Below are 26,879 nucleotides of genomic sequence, written 5' to 3'. Positions count from 1 at the left end.
TGGCAGCCAGAGCTATTAAAGTAAAAAAAATTTTTAAATAACTTCTCCTCAAAAATTGATGATTGTATTTCTATGAAACTTGACGAAAATGTTCGTTAGGTGGTCTTTGCTTGAACCTTTTGGCCAGTGGAGCACAGGCACTGATGTGCCTCTTGTCTATTAAAGAAATGGTGATATATTTTCAGACACAGACCATTCAAAGATGCAGAGCCTGGTCTTGAGGGGCCCATTTGATCTGTCGACAAACGAAACCAGTCAAGAAGAAGATCTCATCATTGTGGAGATACAAAACGTATGTACGAATGGTTTAAGTGTTAATGTAGATTTCTTCAGGTTCTTTAGTGGTCAGCAAAATTAGGCAATTTTATCTGTCCATGTTCTGTTCTTTACAATTAATTGATGGGTTTCATGTAATAAATCTTAGTTGCTCTCAGTTGCTACCAGTTTGAAAGGAACCAGGGCTTACCCTTTTTAGCTCACCTGTCACATAGTGACAAGGTGAGCTTTTGTGATCACAATTTGTCCGGCGTCCGTGCGTCCGTCCGTCCGTCGTCCGTCCGTAAACTTTTACTTTAAACGACATCTCCTCATAAACCGCTTAGCCAATTTCATCCAAACTTCACAGGAATGTTCCTTGGGTGGTCCCCTTTGAAAATTGTTCAAAGAATTAAATTCCATGCAAAACTCTGGTTGCCATGGCAATGGAAAGGAAAAACTTTAAAAATCTTCTTCTCCCAAACCACAAGGCTTAGGCCGTTGATATATGGTAGGTAGGATCACCAAATGGTCCTCTACCAAGATTGTTCAAATTATGGCCCTTGGGTCAAAATTGGCCCCGCCCCGGGGGGTCATGGGTTTTCTCTATATGTTTATAGTGAAAACTTAAAAATTCTTCTCCTCTGAACTTACTTGGCCTAGAGCTTAGATATTTGTCATGATTCATCGTCTAGTGGACCTCTACAAAGTTTGTTCAAATTATGGCCCTGGGGTCAAAATTGGCCCCGCCCCGGGGGGTCATGGGTATGCTCTATATGTTTATAGTTAAAACTTCAAAAATCTTCTCCTCTTAACTTACTTGGACTAGAGCTTAGATATTTGGCATGATTCATCGTCTAGTGGACCTCTACAAAGATTGTTCAAATTATGGCCTTGGGGTCAAAATTGGCCCCAACCCGGGGGGTTAGGGTATTCTCTATATGTTTATAGTGAAAACTTCAAAAATCTTCTCTTTGAACTTACTTGGACTAGAGCTTAGATATTTGGCATGATTCATCGTCAAGTGGACCTCTACAAAGATTGTTCAAATTATGGCCTTGGGGTCAAAATTGGCCCCGCCCCGGGGGGTCATGGGTATACTTGATATGTTTATAGTTAAAACTTCAAAAATCTTCTCCTCTTAACTTACTTGGACTAGAGCTTAGATATTTGGCATGATTCATCGTCTAGTGGACCTCTACAAAGATTGTTCAAATTATGGCCCTGTGGTCAAAATTGGCCCCGCCCCTGGGTGGTCATGGGTTTTCTCTATATGTTTATATTTAAAAAAATCAAAAATCTCCTCTGAACTTACGTTGCTTAGAGCTTAGATATTTGGCTTGATTCATCGTCTAGTGGACCTCTTCAAAGATTGTTCAAATTATGGCCCTGGGGTCAAAATTGGCCCCGCCCAGGGGTGTTAGGGTATTCACTATATGTTTATAGTTAAAACTTCAAAAATCTTCTCCTCTGAACTTACTTGGACTGGAGCTTAGATATTTGGCATGATTCATCGTCTAGTGGACCTCTACAAAGATTGTTCAAATTATGGCCTTGGGGTCAAAATTGGCCCCACCCCCTTCGGGGGTCATGGGTTTTCTCTATATGTTTATAGTGAGAACTTCAAAAATCATCTCCTCTGAACTTACGTGGCTTAGAGCTTAGATATTTGGCATGATTCATCGTCTAGTGGACCTCTACAAAGTTTGTTCAAATTATGGCCCTGGGGTCAAAATTGGCCACACCCCGGGGCTGATGGGTTTTTTCTATATGGCAGATTTCACGTTTTGGTGACCAAAAAGTTTCCGGCGAATATTGATTTTTAAAATTTATTGCAGATTTGTGATTTTAACATAATCTTTTACAGCAATTTCTTATCTATCATATTTTAGAACATTTGCAATGATTTATTCATGCATTTTTATAAAAAAAAGAATTTTGTATCACCATACCATTTGTGCTAGTGTTACAATATTGCCGGTAAAAACTTGTTTTTTATAAATATTTTAATCCAAAGAAGTATTTTGTCTTGCACTAAATGATTCATTTATCTATAAAACAGATTGTACAGACAAAAATTAAAGATTGTTTTGTTTTTCTCAAATAAATTTATTGAAACAAACCCAAATTGGACAACAAGACAGAATTTTTTTTTCTGCAAACATAGGTTGTTGTTTTTTATATCAGATCAGATTAGCTATAATCATAAATGTTTTGTTGTGGTGATATAAATGTCTCTAATATGGTGCAATTATCATTACCTTTGATATTAAACATATATATTATAAATTGCTAATTGCGAGTATGTGCTAGTGTTACCACAAGACAGAATGAGTAACATTAGCAGTATGTCACATTAGCAGTTGGACAGAATGTTTCACAACAAAATAAAATACAGACCTACCACAGACTCTTTGAGCTTGATACAGTATAAAACAAACTATATAAATGATTGATAAACACAGTCAATTGTTAATCACCTATAAATCATAATAATCATACAAGATTGACGAAGATGCGGTGTGACAGACGTACACATTGTATGAGCTTCTTCAGTTGAAAACAGTTTCTTTGACTCTTCATTTAGTTTAAATGTTGTTATAATGTTTTACTCATTTGAGATTTTAATAACCTGTTGTTACAATATAATTCTATTGCTTCTCATATAGTTCCTACTAGTTTTGTTCATGTTGATTTATAAATACACTGTTGACCTAAGTTTATATGGTGTCAGACTGAATGGCGAATCCTGGAAACACTGTTCCCGCAGCAGTTTGATTAAACAATCTCGTAAAAAAATATACCAATTTGGATAGAATAACTTCCAATACGAAAAACCAACAATAGAACTAAAGATCAGACTGTTGTGTGTCTTAAAGGCCTAGTTTAAGCCTTTTAAAAGTGACCCTCCCCCTTTTAAGGCCTAATTTAAGGAATATTTGGCATGATAATCCCCTGCTGTGCATCTCCTTCTAATCACACTGGTTTGACAGTAGGGGCCAATTTCGTGTGTTTACCGGTAGGTTTATCGGCTGAGGGCCATTAAGGGTCCATTTCTATCTTAAAATATCCCATACTGCGCAGCAGGATACTCAGATCAGAGATCTGATAAGACAATTAGGCAATTATGCACCAATCAATTGTAACCACGGTCCCCCAGGTCCGGGGGTATACTGGGGATAGCCGGGGAAAAGGGCCGTGTTTTTACTTTCCAGGTGGCCCCGCATGGCCGTGTGAGTGCGGTGGTTTTGTCTTAGTGTCAAATTTAGCGGAGATATTTACTTATATAGAGTCTCTTGGGTGCGGGGGGGGGGGGGGGGCATTTGGCCGGGGTTTTACCAACAGTTCGTCCCCGCAGGGCGGGGATTTTACCCGGGGTTTGCTGGACTAAAAGTCAAAGTCCCCGCTATTCCCTGGACCTGGGGGGGGGGGCGTGGTTACAATTGACTGGTGCATTAGATTAAGATCAATTTACAGAGGTTGGGAACAAATACACAGTGTCATAAGAAGAGATTGATCAGAAATCTTTGCCCGGGACTGTATATGCCTACACAGTGACATGGACACTGCTCAAAAGATCTTATCATAAAAAAGGCAAACAAAAATACCAGAACTTTAAAACCTGTAACAATAACCACCCCACCTGCAGTAACCTTGCATATAATCCAACCCGACACAGCGAAAGACAATTCTTATAAAATAATGTTTAATGTAAGTAAATTGCAAATGTCAAACAATTCAGACGATTTACACATCATCTTCTTGACTTCAAGGGCATGGTTCTGAAAAAGAAATTAAATAATTACATACTTTCTGTTGAGATATGAGAGTGTTCTAAGTTATATATGTCTGCCTCTAACACCCCAGTTACACACAGCCATCGGTGATTGATCGGGTTTTTTTTAGAAGTGAACCGATGACAACGTATTTAACATTGATATCACCTATTGGTCACCTGTTTTCCACCTATCAACTGCTATTGGGAAAAGATAAGTTATATCGGTGAAAAATAACCGATTGGGATTTTTAAACATGTTTAAAATTCTCGATCGGTGAAATTAGTTTACAAATTACCGATTGACAACCTGTCTACAACCGATATCACCGATGAGCCACCGATAGGCAACCGATCAACTAATACTTACCACCGATAGAATAAAGATGAAAATCAAAATGCGGGATTTCGTCGGTTTTGATCGGTGGTTAATAGGGATTCAATCTGTGATCGATCGATTGCCGCCATCGTGTCATCGGTGGGTTTAATTTGTAAATGGCCAATCGGTATTTATACGTACTCATCGGCTGTTGATCGGTTGCCAGACGCTTTTGATCGGTGACCAGTCAGATTTTGTGAGTGACTAATCGGTGGCTAGTCGGAGACAGAACGGCGTTCGATTGGTGATGTCGGGTGTTGCTCGGTATTATATAGGCCGTCGCCAGTAGTTTTGCTCCAGTTTCTGCAGTAGTTTAATCCGCGCCACATTGGACTTAACTTCTCTGACAATGCCTGCAAAAAGAAATTTAAGAAATCCGACAAATGCAAGACCCCCATGACTGCCTCTGATGAGGTCCCACAGATCACAAAAAGATCCATCGTCAGGGGAAGTGCTTGTTGCCACGGTGCCAGTGGTACAGTTGGTGCTAAAGACGGAAGCGGTAGTGGCAGATCCAAGCAGCAGCATTCCCCAGAGAACTGCTCAGTGGATGTCCTTGAACCTCGTAACGTCTCTCCTATGATGAGTGGGAATGATTCTACAGTAGTCGGCAAAGAATCCTGTGATTCTGTTCATGACGATGCCTCTGATGTTCATGACAGTACGGATGGTGGAGAGACACAGGAAGACGTCACTCAGAACACCAAACCCAAGTCAAAGACCAAGAAGCCCAGAAATCGCATAGTGTTAGTAGCATTACATGCACTTCAGCAATATCTAATTAATTTAAAAATATAAAACTGATTCATTGTAATTAATTTTAAATAAATTTTAAAAAAATATGTCAACTCCTACCATTTTTTCATTCATGTTAAGCTCGTGATTTGCTTAATCATTCCATTTAAAAAATTATGTCGAGCCCGTGTTGAGATATGACGGAAAATGCATGTGTTCTCATCCTATGTAATTATTTTCAAATGCTTTGTTTGTTGTGTACTTTCAGTATCATCTCCGAGGAAGATCAGGACAAGATTCGTGAGTTCTTGTTAGCCAATGACTTCCTGTACGACAAACACAGAGACCAATGGAGGGATACACAATCCAGGGAGAGGAAGTGGGAGGAGCTGAGCGAACTTATAGGCCGTGATGCCAAGGATATCAAACAGTGGTATCAGTCCACAAGGTCCAAGCTGAGTGAAATCAAGAACAAGAAGGTCACTCCATCTGGGAGTGGTTTTGAAGTAGAAGGAGTCACTGACAAGGCCTGGAGACTGTGGGAACGTTTCCAGTTTCTGCTTCCGCACATAGGTGCAGTGAAATCCCGAACTGTTTGCAGCGTAAGTGAAACAATTTGTTTTCAGTAAAAGTTATTAAATATAAAATATAAACATTATTTTAACGTGTACATTTTGTTTTATTTCACATTTGTTTTCAGTTTCCAACATTGTTTTTAAACGTTTGCTCTTTTGTTTTGTTTGTGTTGGGTTTTACGTAACTTCGACAGTATTTCAGTCATTGCGCGACGCTCGGCTAATAACAAGTGGAGGAAGACTCCAGAATCTCGTCTGAGTTGCACAGACAAACAACTTGGTGAAAACACTGACCTACCGCAAGTCAGCCGGAAGGCTTTCTCACATAAAGATGTTCACCCCTTGCGAGGCTCAAACCCACATGGGTGAGAGACCAAGGGATTGAGAGTCGGATACCATACCACTGGGCGCCACACCGGTCCCCTGTTTTTAAATGTACATAACACTAAAAAGTATTGTCTTTAATGTTTTACAGATTAAGCAGAAAAGAGCAGCCAGACTTCACGTCCAACTTCCTGACCTTGATGACGAGGGCCAGACTAACCGAGTTGTCCCCACACAAGAAGCCGAAGAGGACGTCTCTGCAGCTGATGCTTCGTTAGAGCGACCAAATAGTACTCCTCCTATCTCTGCGTCTTCAGACCCTGCCACATGCACGCGACCTCCACTTGTGCGTGACCCCAAGAGAGCCAAGGTAGTCGATACAGCGCCTGATGAGGGTATCCAGGCTCTTGTCCGTTGTAGTCAGCAGCTAATGGTGGTAGGAGACAATTTGGCAAGGTACCTCCGACCAGAGAGTACCGCCCAGGAGCGTCAGAGGCAAAACTTTGCCGACATGAGTGCGAACATTCTTAGACAGCTGCCTGAGGACCTGTATATGGAGGCATCAAACCGCATTTGGACTGTTCTGCAAGATGTCCAGCGAAATGCCCATGCACGCAGTGACACTCAAGCTCCGCCTCAAGCTCCAGTTACAGGCAGACCCATGTCATACCAGCAACCACAGTGGCAGCCTGATCCCTCACAGTGGACCAGCAACCCACCTCAAGCCAGCGTGTGGGGTTCTATGGGGTGCGATTATATTCGCCAAACACACCCAGGTTACCTCCAGGGACAATCACAGTCACAGGAACAGTCAGCTCCCCGACAAACCTTGCCTGAGGACATTTTTCACAGCTAGCATGGTGACAGCTGGTATCCCTGTCTCCTCACAGCCTGAGGAGGGCTCGGAAGACCTTTAGACGAATGACAACATGAGGACAGGAAGTCCACAAGAAGTGCAGTTTTGTTTGTTGTACTTTTTATGTTTGAACGACTGTTTGTGTAATTGGTGGTGTAACTGCATTTATGGAAAACTGTTTAATTTGCTTTTCACGTAACAATATATTTGTTTCAATTAAACTGAGGTACAGAGAGTATATTTTTATCTGTTTATTTGGCCCCTGGTTTTTATAATAGTTCCCCAATTAATCACAAATTAATAACACAATTGTAAAATTTAGGTATTTGTATTCACCACTATTGGTTGTCTGTGTTGATCGAGAATGTTTTTTTATAACCTCATAACAAAATTAATGCACGCGCGATGACGTCAACGTTGTTCTGCTGGAAAAACGTGACTTGCAAATAACGTTGTAACATACCATATTGTTTTATTATTCACTATAATTAATGCTAAATTATAAAAAATGGAGGGATTTTTTTTTAGTTTTCATCGAGGTATGAAAAACACCCTAATCACATATTCTAAGAAGCCGCTTTGCGGTTTCATAGTATGTGATCAGTTTTTTTTTCATACCTCTATGAAAACGTAAAGTTTTTATCTTCATTCCTTAATTAAATAAGTGTAGCTCAGGTTAAATGATATAACAATCTATGAACAACGTAAATGGCAAATTGTGTTTTTATTATTAAAATCAAGTAGCACAAAACAGTTTCAGCTGTTAACTTGCAAACAAAACAGTTTCAGCTGTTAACTTACAAACAAAACAGTACAATATGATAAAAGATCTCTACAATCAAATGTCATTTCAGGTATGAATATTGTTTCTGTCCTGTCATCTCACTATAAACTATCTTGTGGCTAGTTTACCATTCTGTCTTGCCAAGGCACAGACCCGGCTGCACTATTAAAGTACTTGGATAAGTACTCCCTCTGCTGTTTGGCGTCGGTTGCGTCACGATTATGGCCCCTTACTTGCTGGATTGCAGTCAGCATCTCATTCGTTCTCCAGGCTCCAGGAACAAGGTTATGCTGGTCATCCTCTTGGTCCAGTTGAGCTTGTTGTAGGCCGGGATACCTAATCCTCATTAGATTGTGCAAGCACACACACGATTCAACTATGGTTGCAGCAATTTCCGGTGTTTGCTGCATAGTTGTGAGAAGCACTCTGAATCTGGCCGCCAGGATGCCAAATGCATTTTCGACCACTCTTCTTCCTCTAGATAGCCGGTAATTGGTTATGAGCTTCTCCCTTTCCAGGCCGCGTCTTCCAAAGGGCTTCATCAAATAGGTCCTTAACCCAAAAGCATCGTCACCAAGAATGAAGTAAGGCATATCACGGTCATCATTTGGAAGAGGTTCTGGAGGTGGTAAGCCAATGGTTCCATCTTCTAGCATCTCACTGAGCTCTGAATTGTTATATATCTGGGCATCTGACATGTGCCCATGACCTCCGACGTCTATCCACAGAAACCTGTAGTTGGCATCAACAAGAGCCATGAGCACAATTGAGAAAAATCCTTTATAGTTGTAGTATTCAGAGCCGGATCTGCGGGGCTTCCTCAGAGCAATGTGTTTGCCATCAAGAGCTCCACATGCATGAGGGACATTCCACCTCCTTTCAAACTCTTCAGCTATTGGCCTCCATTCTTCAGGTGTATTGGGGATAGGGATGACATCTTCGCTATATGATTGTACTATGGCCTCGCAGACTTCTGGGATAAAGAGGGAAATTGTTGAACTAGCCACCCTAAAATCATAAGAGAGGGAAGGGTAGGAATCCCCTGCTGCTAGGTGCCGTAGTGTTACCGCTAGCTTCAATCCGGGATCTAGGGCTTTTCTCCAGTGGGTGTCCGACTTCTGAAGTCTGGGCGCGAGGCGTTGCAGAAGCTCGTCGAACATTTCCGGTGTCATCCTCATATAGTTTCTTGAAGGAGTTGGTGTCCCCTTCCCGCAACTCTGCAATAATGGTGCTATACTGTCCAAATTGAAGCCTTCTCTCCTGGGTTAACCAGGGCCTGGTCCACCATCTCCTTTGTCTTCTTCGGCGGCGTCTATGAACAGCTATGGGCTGCTGAACGAGTTGAATAGCATATCTGACATTGAGAATTGCCTGCTGCTGCAATATGACACCGAATTGCTGGATGGCTCTGCCATTCTCCATGATGTTATTCGGTCAAGTACTCAACTGCAAATAAATCATCGGTTCTCATCACTTAAACATGTTGTTTTAATAAAAGAACCGACAGCAACCTATATCAAGAGATATGCAAGCTATTAATTACCGATATCGCCGATCGGACAAAGATGACCACATGTGAATCACCGGCTATATCAGATGGAAAGTGTTTAACCACTGATGACTAGCTATCAAACACCGATTATTCAGCGGTACGCCCGATTTAGCTCCGATTAGCTCCGATTTACAAACGATAAAAACCGATAGTATTTTAGCATTTTTATCGATGAAAACATCCTTATCACCGATCCAACCCCGTTTGAGTAACTTTTGGCCACCTACCAGCAACACATGAAATGTTTTTTTAATCGATTGAACAGTTGTCCATCGCCGATAGCCAGTTACACAGAAAACCAGAACTAAAATCACGCATGACAACCGATCAAAACAGCGAGTAAAATGACCGATTGGGGACCGACCTTCTGTGTAACTGGGCCATAACACAAGAAGTCGTGGGTTTGGTTTGATCCCCACCAGGGGTACTTTCTCATTGCCTCACAAAACTAACACAATACGTAATGTTTTCTACCAAGGGAGCAGATTTGAGAGATTAAATTCACAGAGCTGTCTTCACAATCTTACAAACTAAAACAAAACACTCGAACGTAAATGCCATAAATTCAAACATTTTAAATTTTTAGCAACAGATCATTTTAGATACTACTTTTACTAACACTTCTTATTGTTTCGCTACATTCAAAAAACGTTTTGTTTGAAATACTACAAGAATACAACGTCAATTTATTATCTGTAAATCTATTCATCAGACTCCTTCCACATGGAACAACATTTAGTTTGTCAACTTGCGCCACAATACCACTGGTCATAATGCACCAGTCAATTGTAACCACACACCCTAGGTCCAGGGGTGGGGTTCAGGGAAAATGGAAAAGGTCTTATCAGATCTCCAGGGGTGGGGTTCAGGGAAAATAGTCTTATCAGATCTCCAATCTGATAAGACCTACTGTGCAGTTTTCAATGTTTTATTATGAAAATGGACCTAAACTAGGCCTTGAACTATTTTTTTTATTGTATATATATATATATATATATATATATATATATAAGAAGCACAGAAACAATGTTCTTCAACTTTTATATACTCTAACGGGGGGGGGGGGGGGGGGGGGGTTCCAACAGGAATCCAAAAGTAACACCAAGGGAGATGTCCTATTGTCATGCAATAGCACACATTGTTCTGTCCAAAATGTAACACTAGCATTCAGGTGACTAAAATAAGGTAAAGATACAGTATATAACACAAGTTGGTGTCAAAAATAAGATTTGTCAAATAAGAAACACAATGAATCACAAAATGAGCATACAAATATTGACTTTCATCTCAAGCATTCTCTCTTGTTGATGTCAAACTCTGCTTCTGTCCTATGTAACATTAGGGGAAGAGTCCTTTTGTCACATTAGCAAACATATTTCAGTCCCAATTATAACATAAACATTCAGTTTACTTAATCAAATTCAGATTAAGTATTAAACAGTTAAGCTTGTATCAAAAGCATACAATGGATCACAAAAAAACAAAACAAAAATATGTGTTTTATAAAAAAAGGTTTCTGTCCAATGTCACATTTGCAGTTATGTCCATTTGTTATGTTATCATCTATATTTCTGTCCATTTTATAACGTTTGCATTCTTAATTCTGTCCAATAAATAACGATATCAAACACAAAAGCGGTATGAATTCAATATAAACTACGTACCTAATGAATGAATACTTACAAACGATAGTTTACAGACGACATTGTTATGTTCGAATAATTGACTCTGTCATCAAATTTCAACGATTTTCTCGCTTTACTAAGCGCTTGTCTTAATGCTAGCGTGACATAATGTTAACGTTACATCGAAGGACAGAATGAGCCAAACTTGGATTAAGTTTTAATCAACGGTATTCACTACTATTTTTATCATTTCAATGTCAACTGTGAACCAGTCCAATATAAAAGTAATCGCTACCCGGATGTTAACCCTCAGTCGGTGTAAATTATTCACGAATAGAAAAGGTGCTATCGTCATGCTAAAATGGGACAGAATCGATTTTGCGTAACATTAACACATTTTTAGACCTAAAAAACTTTATGATCGGGAATTACCAATTCCTTGTTACATGCAATACTGTTTTTATCCGACACGTAATCTTTGTTTTCAATGATTTAATAAAGGTGTGTTAAGGCTTAAAACAGTAAGCAGTGGATCATGTCTGCTAATGTTACACAACAATTGGAGGACAGATTACCATAACGTTATCACCATGCGCAATTACCGAAAATTTAGGTATATTACGAACGAAATGCAATCATTTTAGATATATTATTGTTTTCATTAACATTTCTTTCAAACATTATTCAACAGACAAGAAAAAAATACTTACCAGATGTTACTGAAAAGCATCCTCAAAAAAGTGGTATATTGGTACCGGGAAGATTTTCTGTCTTTTTTGTCCTAAATATCGGCATATTTTTACCTTTTTTTTACCTTATTTAACATAATATTTTCATTATTTTAATACAAATCACTTCTATAAGGTGTTCTTATTGGGTTGGGAAAGGCAATTGCTGTATAAATGACGTTGACATGCAATAACAATAAATGAAAGAAAATGGGCCACATAATTGCCTTTTTTGTGAAATCTGCCGTAAATGTTAAAGTGAAAACTTAAAAAATCTTCTCCGAACTCACAAAGACAAGTAACGTCTTAATTTAAACTGGATAACATATTTAGTACACATACCAATTTTCAATATGGGCCACATACAACAATTAATAACAAATATACATATATAGATACACACGTAAAATCAAGTAGTGACAAGAGCTTAGATATTTGGCATGATATATCATCTAGTTGACTTGTACCAATATTGTTCAATCTTTGGCCCTGGGGTCAAAAAATGGCCCCACCCGGGCGGTCATGGGTTTCCTTATATATGTATATGATGAAAACTTATAAAATCTTCTTCTCCGAAACCAAAAGGCGAAGGCCTTAGATATTTGGTATGAAGCATTGTTTATCGGACCACTATTAAGATTGTTCAAACTTTAGCCCTGGGGTCAAAATTGGCCACGCCCCGTGTTCATAGGCTTAGGTTTTCAATATTTTTATATAGTCTTATATAATATAAGACCTAGAGCTTTCATATTTGGTATATAGTGTTACCTAGTGGACCTACACCAAAGGTATTCAAATTATTGTCCCGGGGTCAAATTGGCCTTGCTCAGGGGTCATTTGTTTTTACATTGTCTTGTCACTTAAACATCTTTTCCTCTGAAAGTAAAGGTCAGAATGACTCCATACTTGATATGTAGCATCCTTACATGGTCCTCTCTCAACTTTGTTCAAATGGTTTTGTTTGGCCCCTTTTAGGGGTCACCAGAGCAAAAAATAGAAAAACCTTTAAACAACTTGATCTTATTAACTGCTTGATGGATCTTCAAGTCTGAAGCATCCTAGCATGGGCCTCTGTCAGGTCTTTTCAAATAATTTTGTTTGGCCCCTTTTAAGGGCCACCAGAGCTAAAATTAGTAAAAAAACTTAACATTTTCTTCGCATGAACCCCTTGATAGATCTTCAGCAAATTTGGTTTGAAGTGTCCTTGCATGGACCTCTCTTAAATTGTTCACATAATTTTGTTTGGCCCGGTTGCCATGGCAACCTAAAGGAAAATGTCAACAATTGGTTATAATCATCTTCTTCTCCTAAACCGCTTTGACAATTTTGATGAAACTTCATAGGAATGATCCTTGGTTGGTGCTTTTTCAAAATTGTTCAAAGAAATTAATTCCATGTACAACTCTGGTTGACATGGCAACCTAAAGGAAAAGTGTCAACAATTGGTTACAATCATCTTCTTCTCCTAAACCGCTTGGACAATTTTGATGAAACTTCATAGGAATGATCCTTGGTTGGTGCTTTTTCAAAATTGTTCAAAAAAATTAATTCCATGCAGAACTCTGGTTGCCATGGCAACCTGAAGGAAAATATAGGCTGTCGTGTCCGCGCTGTGACTTACTCTTATATGGACAGATTTTAAAATGACTTGCCATATGTTTTCGACATACCAAGACAACGTGTCGTGTGCAAGACCCATGTCCCTACCTCTAAGGTGAAAGATACACTAAGTGTTTATTCACAATGGAATGCTGAATATGAGGACATAAAGAGTGTTGGCTGTCATTTAGTATGATTGTTTTTTTTTCTATGCTCAGAGGCAATATAATATAACTTGCAATATGTATTTGACACATAAAGGCAAGATCAACTTTTTATGTACTTGTTCATAGATCAATGTCACATTGGGGGGCATTTGTCACATACTTTGACAGCTCTTGTTCAATATTCTTTGAGAAACAAGCTATATTAATAACAAAGGTTAAACTCTTTTACTCAGGTGAGCGATTTAGGGCCATCATGGCCCTCTTGTTTTTAAAATGATACAAGATACAAGATTTTTAGTTATATAATAACAATGAACATAAGCTCATTGTTCTATTTTTTAACTTGACTATTCCAAGAATGAGGAGAGCTATACTACTCACCCAATCGTCGGCGTCCGCGTCACACCTTGGTAAAGGTTTTGCACGCAAGCACCTTTAAGTCAATATCTCAGCAAATACATCATGTATTGCATTGAAACTTTAGATATGTATTCCCAACTATCTAACCTACTAAATTAATGAAGTAAGATAACACTTTTTTAATATGATGCAAATTATGGGACTTTACACAATGGTACTCAACTATCCAATCTACTTAAATAACCAAGTAAGATAACTTTAGTTTTGCATTAAATTCAAATAATGGCCCCTTTTTTATTCGACATAGAAATTCTGGTTAAGGTTTTGCATGTACTACTTTTAAGTCAATACCTCAGGGAATACATGATGTATTGCATTGAAACTTAACACACAGGCTCCCAAACATTTAACCTTCTTATTTAATCAAGCAAGATAACTCTATCTTTCATATTATATAATTTTTGCCACTTTATTTTGCAACTCAGAAATTCTGGTTAAGGTCTTGCATGTTAGCACACATAGGATAATATATCAGCAACTACTTGATGTATTGCATTGAGACTTTATACAATGGTATTCAACCACCCAACCTAATTGAATAACCAAGTGAGATAACTGTATTTTGCAAATCATGGCCCTCTATTATTAGACTTAGAAATTCTGGTTAAAATTTTGTATGTAACCACATTTATGTTAATATCTCAGCACATCATGTATTGCATTGGAATCTAATCAAACAGTGATCCATGCATGTTTCGCCAAACATTTTAAATCCTTACACTGAAAAGCGGCGGAATAGTCGAGCTTGCTGTCCCTGTGACAGCTCTTGTTTACTTTGAAGTAACAATTAAAAAAAAAAAAAATATTTTGACCACCTTAAAGAATAAAAAAAACATACTAGTCAGAGGTCTTTTTATGAGACGGTCGGGTACCGCCAGGAAAACTATGAATTATGGTCTTACATGATTTGTTTACCAGAACACCAAACTGACAACCCTGGCGCTAAACTACACCATGTTGAAGATGGAACTCAGCAATACAGTCTCCACCAACATCTCGGATAACAAGAACATCTCATTCAAGTAACTATAGTATACAGTCAAGAACATCTCGTTCAAGTAACTATAGTATACAGTCAAAAACATCTCATTCAAGTATCTAAAGTATACAGTCAATAACATCTCATTCAAGTAACTATAGTATACAGTCAAGAACATCTCGTTCAAGTATCTAAAGTATACAGTCAAGAACATCTCGTTCAAGTAACTATAGTATACAGTCAAGAACATCTTGTTCAAGTAACTATAGTATACAGTCAAGAACATCTCGTTCAAGTAACTAAAGTATACAGTCAAGAACATCTCGTTCAAGTAACTATAGTATACAGTCAAGAACATCTCATTCAAGTAACTATAGTATACAGTCAAGAACATCTTGTTCAAGTAAATATAGTATACAGTCAAGAACATCTCGTTCAAGTAACTAGTGTATACAGTCAAGAACATCTCGTTCAAGTATCTGTAGTATACAGTCAAGAACATCTCATTCAAGTAACTATAATATACAGTCAAGAACATCACGTTCAAGTTATTATTGTATACAGTCAAGAACATCATGTTCAAGTAACTATTGTTTACAGTCAAGAACATCTTGTTCAAGTAACTATAATATACAGTCAAGAACATCACGTTCAAGTTACTATTGTATACAGTCAAGAACATCATGTTCAAGTAACTATTGTATACAGTCAAGAACATCTTGTTCAAGTAACTATAGTATACAGTCAAGAACATCTCATTCAAGTATCTATAGTATACAGTCAATAACATCTCGTTCAAGTATCTATAGTATACAGTCAAGAACATCTCGTTCAAGTATCTATAGTATACAGTCAAGAACATCTCGTTCAAGTATCTATAGTATACAGTCAAGAACATCACGTTCAAGTATCTATAGTATACAGTCAAGAACATCTCGTTCAAGTATCTATAGTATACAGTCAAGAACATCTCATTCAAGTAACTATAGTATACAGTCAAGAACATCTCGTTCAAGTAACTATTGTATACAGTCAAGAACATCACGTTCAAGTATCTGTAGTATACAGTCAAGAACATCACGTTCAAGTAACTATAATATACAGTCAAGAACATCACGTTCAAGTTACTATTGTATACAGTCAAGAACATCATGTTCAAGTAACTATTGTTTACAGTCAAGAACATCTTGTTCAAGTAACTATAATATACAGTCAAGAACATCACGTTCAAGTTACTATTGTATACAGTCAAGAACATCACCTTCAAGTAACTATTGTATACAGTCAAGAACATCTTGTTCAAGTAACTATAGTATACAGTCAAGAACATCTGGTTCAAGTATCTATAGTATACAGTCAAGAACATCTCGTTCAAGTATCTATAGTATACAGTCAAGAACATCTCGTTCAAGTATCTATAGTATACAGTCAAGAACATCTCATTCAAGTATCTATAGTATACAGTCAAGAACATCTCGTTCAAGTATCTATAGTATACAGTCAAGAACATCTCGTTCAAGTATCTATAGTATACAGTCAAGAACATCTCATTCAAGTATCTATAGTATACATTCAAGAATATTTTATCAAGTAACTATAATATACAGTCAAGAACATCACATTCAAGTATCTGTAGTATACAGTCAATAACATCTCATTCAAGTAACTATAATATACAGTCAAGAACATCACGTTCAAGTTACTATTGTATACAGTCAAGAACATCTCGTTCAAGTAACTATTGTTTACAGTCAAGAACATCTCGTTCAAGTATCTATAGTATACAGTCAAGAACATCTCGTTCAAGTATCTATAGTATACAGTCAATAACATCTCGTTCAAGTATCTATAGTATACAGTCAAGAACATCTCGTTCAAGTATCTATAGTATACAGTCAAGAACATCTCGTTCAAGTATCTATAGTATACATTCAAGAATATTTTATCAAGTAACTATAATATACAGTCAAGAACATCTCATTCAAGTATCTATAGTATACAGTCAATAACATCTCATTCAAGTAACTATAATATACAGTCAAGAACATCACGTTCAAGTTACTATTGTATACAGTCAAGAACATCACGTTCAAGTATCTATTGTTAACAGTCAAGAACATCTTGTTCAAGTAACTATAGTATACAGTCAATAACATCTCGTTCAAGTATCTATAGTATACAGTCAATAACATCTCGTTCAAGTATCTATAGTATACAGTCAAGAACATCTTGTTCAAGTATCTATAGTATACAGTCAAGAACATCTCGTTCAAGTATCTATAGTATACAGTCAAGAATATCTCATTCAAGTAACTATTGTATACAGTCAAGAATATTTCATCAAGTAACTATAGTAAACAGTCAATAACATCTGGTTCAAGTATCTATAGTATACAGTCAAGAATATCTCATTCAAGTAACTATTGTATACAGTCAAGAATATTTCATCAAGTAACTATAGTATACAGTCAATAACATCTCGTTCAAGTATCTGTAGTATACAGTCAAGAATATTTCATCAAGTATCTATAGTAAACAGTCAAGAACATCTCATTCAAGTATCTATAGTATACAGTCAAGAACATCTTGTTCAAGTATCTATACATGTAGTATACAGTCAAGAACATCTCATTCAAGTAACTATAGTATACAGTCAAGAACATCTCGTTCAAGTATGTACAGTATACAGTCAAGAACATCTCATTCAAGTATGTATAGTATACAGTCAAGAACATCTCATTTAAGTAATTATAGTATACAGTCAATAACATCTCATTCAAGTATGTAAAATATACAGTCAAGAACTTCTCGTTCAAGTAACTATTGTATACAGTCAATAACATCACGTTCAAGTAACTATAGTATACAGTCAATAACATCTCATTCAAGTAACTATAATATACAGTCAAGAACATCACATTCAAGTAACTGTAGTATACAGTCAAGAACATCTCATTCAAGTAACTATAGTATACAGTCAAGAACTTCTCGTTCAAGTAACTATTGTATACAGTCAAGAACATCACGTTCAAGTAACTATAGTATACAGTCAATAACATCTCATTCAAGTAACTATAATATACAGTCAAGAACATCACGTTCAAGTAACTGTAGTATACAGTCAAGAACATCTCATTCAAGTAACTATTGTATACAGTCAAGAACATCACGTTCAAGTAACTATTGTATACAGTCAAGAACATCTTGTTCAAGTATCTATAGTATACAGTCAAGAACATCTTATTCAAGTATGTATAGTATACAGTCACTAACATCTCATTCAAGTATCTATAGTATACAGTCAAGAACATCTTGTTCAAGTAAATATAGTATACAGTCAAGAACATCTTGTTCAAGTAAATATAGTATACAGTCAAGATCATCTCGTTCAAGTATCTGTAGTATACAGTCAAGAACATCTCATTCAAGTAACTATAATATACAGTCAAGAACATCACGTTCAAGTTATTATTGTATACAGTCAAGAACATCATGTTCAAGTAACTATTGTTTACAGTCAAGAACATCTTGTTCAAGTAACTATAATATACAGTCAAGAACATCACGTTCAAGTTACTATTGTATACAGTCAAGAACATCATGTTCAAGTAACTATTGTTTACAGTCAAGAACATCTTGTTCAAGTAACTATAGTATACAGTCAAGAACATCTCGTTCAAGTATCTATAGTATACAGTCAATAACATCTCGTTCAAGTATCTATAGTATACAGTCAAGAACATCTCGTTCAAATATCTATAGTATACAGTCAAGAACTTCTCGTTCAAGTATCTATAGTATACAGTCAAGAACATCTCATTCAAGTATCTATAGTATACAGTCAAGAACATCTCGTTCAAGTATCTATAGTATACAGTCAAGAACATCTCGTTCAAGTAAATATAGTATACAGTCAAGAACATCTCGTTCAAGTAACTATTGTATACAGTCAAGAACATCACGTTCAAGTATCTGTAGTATACAGTCAAGAACATCTCATTCAAGTAACTATAGTATACAGTCAAGAACATCACGTTCAAGTTACTATTGTATACAGTCAAGAACATCATGTTCAAGTAACTATTGTTTACAGTCAAGAACATCTTGTTCAAGTAACTATAATATACAGTCAAGAACATCTCGTTCAAGTAACTAGTGTATACAGTCAAGAACATCTCGTTCAAGTAACTATAGTATACAGTCAAGAACATCTTGTTCAAGTAACTATAGTATACAGTCAAGAACATCTCGTTCAAGTATCTATAGTATACAGTCAATAACATCTCGTTCAAGTATCTATAGTATACAGTCAAGAACATCTCGTTCAAGTATCTATAGTATACAGTCAAGAACATCTCGTTCAAGTATCTATAGTATACAGTCAAGAACATCTCATTCAAGTATCTATAGTATACAGTCAAGAACATCTCGTTCAAGTATCTATAGTATACAGTCAAGAACATCTCATTCAAGTATCTATAGTATACAGTCAAGAATATTTTATCAAGTAACTATAATATACAGTCAAGAACATCACATTCAAGTATCTGTAGTATACAGTCAATAACATCTCATTCAAGTAACTATAATATACAGTCAAGAACATCACGTTCAAGTTACTATTGTATACAGTCAAGAACATCACGTTCAAGTATCTATAGTTTACAGTCAAGAACATCTTGTTCAAGTAACTATAGTATACAGTCAAGAACATCTCGTTCAAGTATCTATAGTATACAGTCAAGAACATCTCATTCAAGTATCTATAGTATACAGTCAAGAACATCTCGTTCAAGTATCTATAGTATACAGTCAAGAACATCTCGTTCAAGTATCTATAGTATACATTCAAGAATATTTTATCAAGTAACTATAATATACAGTCAAGAACATCACATTCAAGTATCTGTAGTATACAGTCAATAACATCTCATTCAAGTAACTATAATATACAGTCAAGAACATCACGTTCAAGTTACTATTGTATACAGTCAAGAACATCACGTTCAAGTAACTATTGTTAACAGTCAAGAACATCTCGTTCAAGTAACTATAGTATACAGTCAAGAACATCTCGTTCAAGTATCTATAGTATACAGTCAAGAACATCTCGTTCAAGTATCTATAGTATACAGTCAAGAACATCTTGTTCAAGTATCTATAGTATACAGTCAAGAACATCTCATTCAAGTATCTAAAGTATACAGTCAAGAATATCTCATTCAAGTAACTATTGTATACAGTCAAGAATATTTCATCAAGTAACTATAGTAAACAGTCAATAACATCTGGTTCAAGTATCTATAGTATACAGTCAAGAATATCTCATTCAAGTAACTATTGTATACAGTCAAGAATATTTCATCAAGTAACTATAGTATACAGTCAATAACATCTCGTTCAAGTATCTGTAGTATACAGTCAAGAATATTTCATCAAGTATCTATAGTAAACAGTCAAGAACATCTCATTCAAGTATCTATAGTATACAGTCAAGAACATCTCATTCAAGTAACTATAGTATACAGTCAAGAACATCTCATTCAAGTAACTATAGTATACAGTCAAGAACATCTCGTTCAAGTATGTACAGTATACAGTCAATAACATCTCATTCAAGTATGTATAGTATACAGTCAAGAACATCTCATTTAAGTAATTATAGTATACAGTCAATAACATCTCATTCAAGTATGTAAAATATACAGTCAAGAACTTCTCGTTCAAGTAACTATTGTATACAGTCAATAACATCACGTTCAAGTAACTATAGTATACAGTCAATAACATCTCATTCAAGTAACTATAATATACAGTCAAGAACATCACATTCAAGTAACTGTAGTATACAGTCAAGAACATCTCATTCAAGTAACTATAGTATACAGTCAAGAACTTCTCGTTCAAGTAACTATTGTATACAGTCAAGAACATCACGTTCAAGTAACTATAGTATACAGTCAATAACATCTCATTCAAGTAACTATAATATACAGTCAAGAACATCACGTTCAAGTAACTGTAGTATACAGTCAAGAACATCACGTTCAAGTAACTATTGTATACAGTCAAGAACATCACGTTCAAGTAACTATTGTATACAGTCAAGAACATCTTGTTCAAGTATCTATAGTATACAGTCAAGAACATCTTATTCAAGTATGTATAGTATACAGTCAATAACATCTCATTCAAGTATCTATAGTATACAGTCAAGAACATCTCATTCAAGTAACTATAGTATACAGTCAAGAACATCACGTTCAAGTAACTATAGTATACAGTCAAGAACATCATGTTCAAGTATCTATAGTATACAGTCAAGAACATCTCATTCAAGTAACTATAGTATACAGTCAAGAACATCTCGTTCAAGTAACTATAGTATACAGTCAAGAACATCATGTTCAAGTAACTGTAGTATACAGTCAATAACATTTCATTCAAGTAACTTTTGTATACAGTCAAGAACATCACGTTCAAGTAACTGTAGTATACAGTCAAGAACATCATGTTCAAGTAACTGTAGTATACAGTCAATAACATTTCATTCAAGTAACTATTGTATACAGTCAAGAACATCACGTTCAAGTAACTATTGTATACAGTCAAGAACATCTTGTTCAAGTATCTATAGTATACAGTCAAGAACATCTCATTCAAGTAACTATTGTATACAGTCAAGAACATCTCGTTCAAGTAACTATAGTATACAGTCAAGAACATCTCGTTCAAGTATCTATAGTATACAGTCAAGAACATCTCATTCAAGTATGTATAGTATACAGTCAATAACATCTCGTTCAAGTATCTATAGTATACAGTCAAGAACATCTCATTCAAGTAACTATAGTATACAGTCAAGAACATCTCATTCAAGTAACTATTGTATACAGTCAAGAACATCTTGTTCAAGTAACTGTAGTATACAGTCAAGAACATCATGTTCAAGACACTATTGTATACAGTCAAGAACATCATGTTCAAGTATCTATAGCCTACAGTCAAGAATATCTCTTTCAAGTAACTATTGTATACAGTCAAGAACATCTCGTTCAAGTTACTATAGTATACAGTTAATAACATCTCATTCAAGTAACTGTAGTATACAGTCAAGAACATCTCATTCAAGTAACTATAATATACAGTCAATAACATCTCATTCAAGTAACTGTAGTATACAGTCAAGAACATCTCATTCAAGTAACTGTAGTATACAGTCAATAACATTTCATTCAAGTAACTTTTGTATACAGTCAAGAACATCATGTTCAAGTATCTATAGCCTACAGTCAAGAATATCTCTTTCAAATAACTATTGTATACAGTCAAGAACATCTCGTTCAAGTTACTATAGTATACAGTTAATAACATCTCATTCAAGTAACTATAGTATACAGTCAAGAACATCTCATTCAAGTAACTATAGTATACAGTCAAGAACATCACGTTCAAGTAACTGTAGTATACAGTCAAGAACATCTCATTCAAGTAACTATTGTATACAGTCAAGAACATCACGTTCAAGTAACTATTGTATACAGTCAAGAACATCTTGTTCAAGTATCTATAGTATACAGTCAAGAACATCTTATTCAAGTATGTATAGTATACAGTCACTAACATCTCATTCAAGTATCTATAGTATACAGTCAAGAACATCTCATTCAAGTAACTATAGTATACAGTCAAGAACATCTCATTCAAGTAACTATAGTATACAGTCAAGAACATCTCGTTCAAGTATCTATAGTATACAGTCAAGAACATCTCATTCAAGTAACTATAGTATACAGTCAAGAACATCACGTTCAAGTAACTATAGTATACAGTCAAGAACATCATGTTCAAGTAACTGTAGTATACAGTCAATAACATTTCATTCAAGTAACTTTTGTATACAGTCAAGAACATCACGTTCAAGTAACTGTAGTATACAGTCAAGAACATCATGTTCAAGTAACTGTAGTATACAGTCAATAACATTTCATTCAAGTAACTATTGTATACAGTCAAGAACATCACGTTCAAGTAACTATTGTATACAGTCAAGAACATCTTGTTCAAGTATCTATAGTATACAGTCAAGAACATCTCATTCAAGTAACTATAGTATACAGTCAAGAACATCTCGTTCAAGTAACTATTGTATACAGTCAAGAACATCTCGTTCAAGTATCTATAGTATACAGTCAAGAACATCTCATTCAAGTATGTATAGTATACAGTCAAGAACATCTTGTTCAAGTAACTGTAGTATACAGTCAAGAACATCTCATTCAAGTAACTATAGTATACAGTCAAGAGCATCTCATTCAAGTAACTATTGTATACAGTCAAGAACATCTTGTTCAAGTAACTGTAGTATACAGTCAATAACATTTCATTCAAGTAACTTTTGTATACAGTCAAGAACATCATGTTCAAGTATCTATAGCCTACAGTCAAGAATATCTCTTTCAAGTAACTATTGTATACAGTCAAGAACATCTCGTTCAAGTTACTATAGTATACAGTTAATAACATCTCATTCAAGTAACTGTAGTATACAGTCAAGAACATCTCATTCAAGTAACTATAATATACAGTCAATAACATCTCATTCAAGTAACTGTAGTATACAGTCAAGAACATCTCATTCAAGTAACTGTAGTATACAGTCAATAACATTTCATTCAAGTAACTTTTGTATACAGTCAAGAACATCATGTTCAAGTATCTATAGCCTACAGTCAAGAATATCTCTTTCAAGTAACTATTGTATACAGTCAAGAACATCTCGTTCAAGTAACTATAGTATACAGTCAATAACATCTCATTCAAGTATCTAAAGTATACAGTCAAGAATATCTCATTCAAGTAACTATTGTATACAGTCAAGAATATTTCATCAAGTAACTATAGTATACAGTCAAGAACATCACGTTCAAGTATCTGTATTATACAGTCAAGCATATTTCATCAAGTATCCATAGTATACAGTCAAGAACATCTCATTCAAGTAACTGTAGTTAACAGTCAAGAACATCTTATTCAAGTAACTATAGTATACAGTCAAGAACATCATGTTCAAGTATCTGTAGTATACAGTCAATAACATCTCATTCAAGTTACTATAGTATACAGTCAATAACATCTCATTCAAGTATCTATAGTATACAGTTTTGGATTGATGTTAATGTGTATTATCTCATTTTATGGACCATAAAAAAGTGATATTTAGAGGCACAAAGTCACTGACGTTAAATCTATTTCCTGTGCGTGTTTTCTAATATAGAGTACTACAGGAATAGTGTCATGTCTTGTGAGACATGCAGGTTTGTTTTACAAAAAAACTATTTTTTTGTCATTCAATGTCACTCTTTTGTGTTTACTCAATGAAATTACTATTGTTGCTATCTTAATCTGAAACAAACTCTATTTCTTGCAGTGACAGTGATACTGTAACCTTGAAAATCCACTGGGTTTTGGGGAATGAGAGTTTGTCGAAAGCTCAGTTTTTGCAGGCTGAGAATGAGCAATGTTACCCCATAGACTTTAGCTACAAGTTCAACCGTGATACTCGGGCCAAGGAGATTTGGGCTCTTGTGGTGCTCCTCTTTGTCTACGGGCTTATCATTTTTGATGTAAGGTTTTGTCAAGTTTTGTCAAGTATATATTGCATGTACCTGTATTTATTTATGTACCTGAATGTTCTAGGATAGAGTGACTTTTTGTTAGCTTGTCTGGTTTTTAAGATAATAAGATCTTTTGATTGCATGTTGGCGTCCACTTTTTTTTTAAGATATATAAACACATGTTAACATCAATTTTATCTTCTTGAGCTGTGTTACACAGCTAACAGTGGATATATTTTATTTTGTAGTCTCAGATATTTTCACATGAAAGCTATGTTTTTCAAAAACAGCAAATTATTGGGAGAAGTGAAGGCAACAGAGTTATTTTCACATACTGTATGCATGTACTATGATGTAAATCGAAATGATATTCTTATGTCTTTAATGGTTTCTTAAAGTAACAAAATTGTTTTATTTTCAATAAGGAAATAAATTGGCTGTTTTGAGTTGGAATCTCTTTATACCAGAACAAATTCTTGTCCTTTTTTAGCTGGTCCACAGAACATTGGCAGCCATTTTAGGATCAACAGTGGCTATAGCAATCTTGGCGCAATATGGAATGGTAGGTTTTTATCAGAATTAAATAGAATATCAATCATTCGGATAGGGCAAATTTATGCTGCATAGTATTCTGAAACAATATCAATAAATCAATGCTATTGCCTAGTTTCAGTTCTTTCGCTAATACACGTAGAAAAAAAACTAGTCTTAGCCTTGGAAGCAAATTATTGTTGGTTGTCTGATGTTTGTTGGGGTTAACATCACGATTTTTCACAATTTAGTTAGATCGCAAAGTTTAAGTAAGCATAAACTTTTATTTAACATTTGCGGCCCCAATTTCTCCAGAAATCTTTAGTCCTTGTAACAGGATCAAGCTAAGCTCACTATCTTTGTTTGGGTTTAAATTCTATTATTTTCTCCTAAATAGTTCAGAAACTTTTAAAGGATTTTTTTTAAAGATAGTCATGAACTAGTCGATAAAATCAATTTTAAGTAAGTAATTTGGCTATAAAAATGAAAAAAAATGATACTTAAACCTGTTATGCTTAAGATGTTTCGAGAAGTTCTGGCCTGATGATCAGATAAATCCATAGTGAATATAAATTATAGTGTTGTGGAATTTTCCAAAACATAGAATTGCCAAAAAAAGGAAACTTGCGAATAGAGTGCATCCTACCATAGTACATATAACAGGCAATCATAAGGTTATGCCTAAGTGGTTTAACTATTAAATGATAGATGTTGATGCGATTCCGTTAATCCTCATATGAGCAATGTCACACAGGAGTGATTTTTAAAATTCCCTGGGTTCGAAATTATTTCTTGTATTCTTGATGAAAAGGGACCAAAGTCTTTTCTGTAAAGACTTTGGTCCCTTTTCATCAAGAAATGAAAATTTAATGTAAAACAGTTTGAACTGAAATTGACAACCGCAACACTTACTAATTGACAGGTATTTCCCATAAAACATTCACATGGTGAACTGTTATTGTGTCCCGCCTTGGAGAAAATTATTCAAAACTGGATATAGAGACTTCCTCCCTGCTGATTGTCATGATAATCAGTGTCACCATATTCTCTTGTACACTGTGATACATGAAACATCTTTACTCTAAGGCTGGAGTAATAATATATGTATTATTTGTTTCTGTTGGTATTAAAAACATCTGACCAAAGGGATCATGCAGGAGGCTTGTCAAGTTGGCAGTTTTCACAAGAGCCTTTTTTTATCCTGACTGGAAATACTTGATTTATCATTTTCTTTCAAACCCTTACTTTTCCAGTGTTGTGAAAAAAACCTAGAAAACACATTTTTAAGCATTTCACGTTATTTTTTATCAATGTTGCCATCAGATACTTTCTCTAAAACACTAGTCTTTCAAAAGATTAATCTATAAATGTTGTAATCATATTTCTTGCAAAAATAACTTCTCATTGGCACTTTGTTCATAAGGTATAATTTAATTTTGGATAACTTAATATAAATACATTAAATGTCACATGTTTTCAGTGCTATTCATTCGTGACACTACCGGTAGATATATATAAATAAAAATAATGACATTATTTCATGTTGGGGACTAAAAAATTATGATAAAATTATTTGATTAATGCACGTCGATGCGTGGGACTTGTTTTGCATGGGGGTTAATTGCCTGATGGACTTTTCCAGCAGAATGGCCACATTCACTGAAAATGCCTGTAAGGTGTGCAAGAATTATTTTTTTTAGATTCTCATACAAATTTGATGATAAGAGAATGTTACATTTGGATGGATTATATATTTAATTCTAGAACATGTGCATAATTTTTATCAATTAATTCATGTTTTAGCGCCCTACCTTGGAAACAATTATTTCATGGCTAGATGTTGAGACCCTCTCTCTACTTTTCGGTATGATGATTATTGTTGCCATCTTCTCGGAAACTGGCTTCTTCGACTTCTGTGCCTTGCAGGTAGGTGATATATTTAAAAAAACAACACTTATCCTGACTTTCTTTGTTGAAA

At 35.4% G+C, this 26,879-nt stretch overlaps 1 protein-coding gene across 4 annotated transcripts in view; it reads left to right on the top strand.

Annotated features, from left to right (window-relative positions):
- LOC128227192 (P protein-like) overlaps positions 1-26,879 on the top strand; it is a 55,327-nt gene that overhangs the window by 17,304 nt on the left and 11,144 nt on the right. For all 4 annotated transcript variants that reach the window (XM_052937484.1, XM_052937482.1, XM_052937485.1 and 1 more), the window contains 5 exons: positions 186-292; positions 14,693-14,796; positions 24,184-24,379; positions 24,861-24,932; positions 26,705-26,827. In XM_052937484.1, the coding sequence (XP_052793444.1) occupies positions 186-292; positions 14,693-14,796; positions 24,184-24,379; positions 24,861-24,932; positions 26,705-26,827 (602 nt within the window). The remainder of the gene's footprint in view (positions 1-185; positions 293-14,692; positions 14,797-24,183; positions 24,380-24,860; positions 24,933-26,704; positions 26,828-26,879) is intronic.

This window comes from Mya arenaria, chromosome 3, assembly GCF_026914265.1.
Source record: "Mya arenaria isolate MELC-2E11 chromosome 3, ASM2691426v1".
Classification (NCBI taxonomy): Eukaryota; Metazoa; Mollusca; class Bivalvia; order Myida; family Myidae; genus Mya; species Mya arenaria.
The sequence above is the reverse complement of the archived record's forward strand: the minus strand, read 5'-3'. Positions and strand labels throughout refer to the sequence as shown.